At 36.6% G+C, this 3,073-nt stretch overlaps 1 protein-coding gene across 1 annotated transcript; it reads right to left on the bottom strand.

The window, feature by feature from the left end:
- Positions 1–404: 404 nt before the first annotated feature.
- LOC133789835 (fasciclin-like arabinogalactan protein 12) lies at positions 405–1,590 on the bottom strand. Its single transcript, XM_062227548.1, has one exon. The coding sequence runs from the start codon at positions 1,508–1,510 to the stop codon at positions 581–583; it is 930 nt and encodes a 309-aa protein (XP_062083532.1). The 5' UTR covers positions 1,511–1,590; the 3' UTR covers positions 405–580.
- Positions 1,591–3,073: the final 1,483 nt, after the last annotated feature.

The raw sequence follows: 3,073 nt of genomic DNA, 5'->3' as shown, positions 1-3,073 counted from the left end.
TACTTCGGTTATTATGTAAAAACCGAAGTAGAAAGTGGGGATTCTACTTCGGTTTTTACATAATAACCAAAGTAGATTGTCTATTTTTCACTTCGGTTTTTAACTACTTTTTACTTCGCTCCGAACTACTGCAGTAGTTGTGAATTTCAGCGAAAAGTGAACTAAATCCAGCTTAAAAACCGAAGTAAAAGTCATTTTTTCTTTGTGCAAGTAAGTAATATACCGCTATTAGTGTACTCCAATTCAGGTCCCACTTATTTAAATTTAGTAAATATTACATGAAGTGTTATGTGTTGTTGGACAACTTAAGATACCAAATAGCAACTCTTTTTTGAAAGGGTGATATACTTCCTCCATTGATCCATTTATTTAATTTGAAGAATATACGAAGTAATGATGAATCGTTTCGAAGAAGAAAATAAAGTAAATCTTACTCAAGATAAATAACATGAGGATGTCGTCACCAAACCGAGATTGCATGATCGATATAAATACAAATATTTTAATACGCCGGCGATTAATATTCAAAATCATTCCTTTAAGCATCCAAATATTTATCTAATAATTGACATTAAATTTATTAGTTATTAATTATCAGGACAACTGCTGCAACCACAGCCAGACCAACGGAGATGGTCAATGTCCCATGATTTACCATGGGCTTAAGAGCAGCAGATGTATCCACTGCTGCAATTGGCTCGTCCAATGTGTTTGATGTAGACGCGGATGACGGTTTGGACAATGATGGTGATGGTGAACCTGACGATGTTGTTGATGTAGTTGATGATGAAGATGAAGAAGACTCCTTCTTAGGCTTTAACGCCCCTGGTGCCGGGGCCATAGCTGGAGCACTCACCTTGGGCGCAAAAATACTAATCGGGAGCAGCACACTATCGACCCGATAAATAGCCAGCTGGTTATCCGAATAAACGGTACCCGAAATCGTTGTGTTCATGATGCCAGTTGATATGTTCACCGAATTTCCTTCAGTAGTAATGTTCAAAGCGAAGTCACGAGTGTTACTAGCTTGAGTGTGAATTGGATTAGTTAGGGTTTGGAAGTTCTGTAGGGCTATGAAGGTTGGGAGGACGTGGAAGTCAACCAGTTGGACTTTTTGCTGTTGAGAGAGAAGGTTGAGTGTACCAGCCTTGAGAGCCGAGAATCCACCATTCGTGGGAGCCAAAATGGTAATGCTGTTGGAAGCGTTGAGGTCATTTTCGATCTGAGTAATGACGTCGGTACTCCTCAAGAGGCGGATGAAGACGCTAAAACCGCCAGCTTTGTCGAGGATTTCAGTGACGTTGGTGGGTTCTGCTCTTCTTCGGGGTTTCGCAGGCGGCGCTTGGACCAGAGGTTGATCCGGTGCTGGAGCCGGGGATTGTGAAGAAGGGTGATATTTAGTCGTCGATGGGGCTTGCGCTGGCGACGACTGGGCAAAAGGTATGGTGCAATGGTAGAATACGATTAGAATTAGGCATGGAAAGGAGATTAACGATTGGTTTTTCGTCATGACTTTTAAGTCTATTTGTTTTGTATGTTTGACGCAAAAAAAAATAAAAAATTATTGGAAGGAATTGAAGAGTGGTCAGTTTTTAGATCGATGGATATGGTGTTGGAACTGAGAGCAAATGGGGTGATTTTATTTGTGAGGAGAGAGATTGAGATTAGGTAGCTCGATTGCAATTTAGTTTGTAAGAAGTTTACAATGATGCGATAATTATTTGTTGTAACATCTCTCGGCATGAGTTTGATATGTATAATTAATGCATTGCTTTCGCATATGGTAACAAAGAAAAAGAAAAGCTATTTATTAGACATTATATTTATTTGAAACATATAGAAGAGCGCACAAGATTTTGATTGATGGTGATATATAGTGGTGCCCATCTTCCGTTACGATATCTCTCTACGACTAATTAATTGACATTTGCTCATGATTAAATGAATTCTTTTCTCTGCATTAACTTGACGGATGACTCATTGTACTTAATTAGGCCTGTCAATCTTACCTGATTAGTTTAAATGCCATGCTCGTGTTCATCTTCCTCAAGACACTACAAAACTTGCTTGATAAATTGTTTCTTTCATAAAGGACGTCATGGCCAATATAAAGATGCCAATATTGGAAGGGTACATTATTTGGGCGAAAATATTTGAGAAATGATTTGGAGGTTTAAATCAAGCTTTTTTCCCTCTCTGTATTTGTTACTATCAGAAGATATGGTTTATGGGAGAAATTGAATAAATACATATTCTTTAGTCCCTCACTCCAATTTCAAGGAATTAGTCCTGCATAGATTTTAAGTGGTTGGATTTTGAGGGTTGAATTTCAATGTTTGCATGAGTAGGTGTTGAAATACTAATATACCCTGCTAGTCCTGTACAACTCACTATTTTTAGCTTTCATATTTTTATAGTAATATTTTAGTTTTATTATCTGATATCTGTAACCCCAAAAAAAAAATACATTCATTACCTTCGACACGTGACACGCTTGTTTTGGCCAAAATACTGGCTCCATGTACGATAGCAACACGCGACACTCTCTGAACGGCCCAGAGGAGACAATTGCGTCAGGTGGGACCTGCTTGCGCAATTACTGAGTAGTGACACCCTACTCGGCATCGAAGCGAACGCACAACTCCAGAGCTGTTAGAATTTAAAGTGTAGGGTCAAAATTGTGACTAAAAGGTTCTCGCAGGTAGGCTTCAGCTTTGTCCGAAAATTAGGACTATTCTTTATCATTTTACTAAACCAATTTCTAAGTTTTCTTTCATTTTAGTCCCTGGTTTTGTCCAAACAAACACACTTAAAAATAAAAGAAATAAATTAGAATATTAAACACAAAATTTACCAATAATTAAAATATAACATAGTTTTTTTTAAAATAGCTATAAAAACATACAAAATTCTATAAAATAAAATAATGCTAATAAAGACAAATTTACATAAATCTGCTATCAATTATATGAGTTCCGAACTCAAATATAAATAATTAATTACATAAAACTAATGGTAGTTTATTCATATTGATAAAAAAAAATTATTAAATATGAATCTAGGGAACCAAAAA

Source organism: Humulus lupulus, chromosome 7 (genome assembly GCF_963169125.1).
Source record: "Humulus lupulus chromosome 7, drHumLupu1.1, whole genome shotgun sequence".
Lineage (NCBI taxonomy): Eukaryota > Viridiplantae > Streptophyta > Magnoliopsida > Rosales > Cannabaceae > Humulus > Humulus lupulus.
This window is presented reverse-complemented; position numbering and strand designations above follow the sequence as displayed.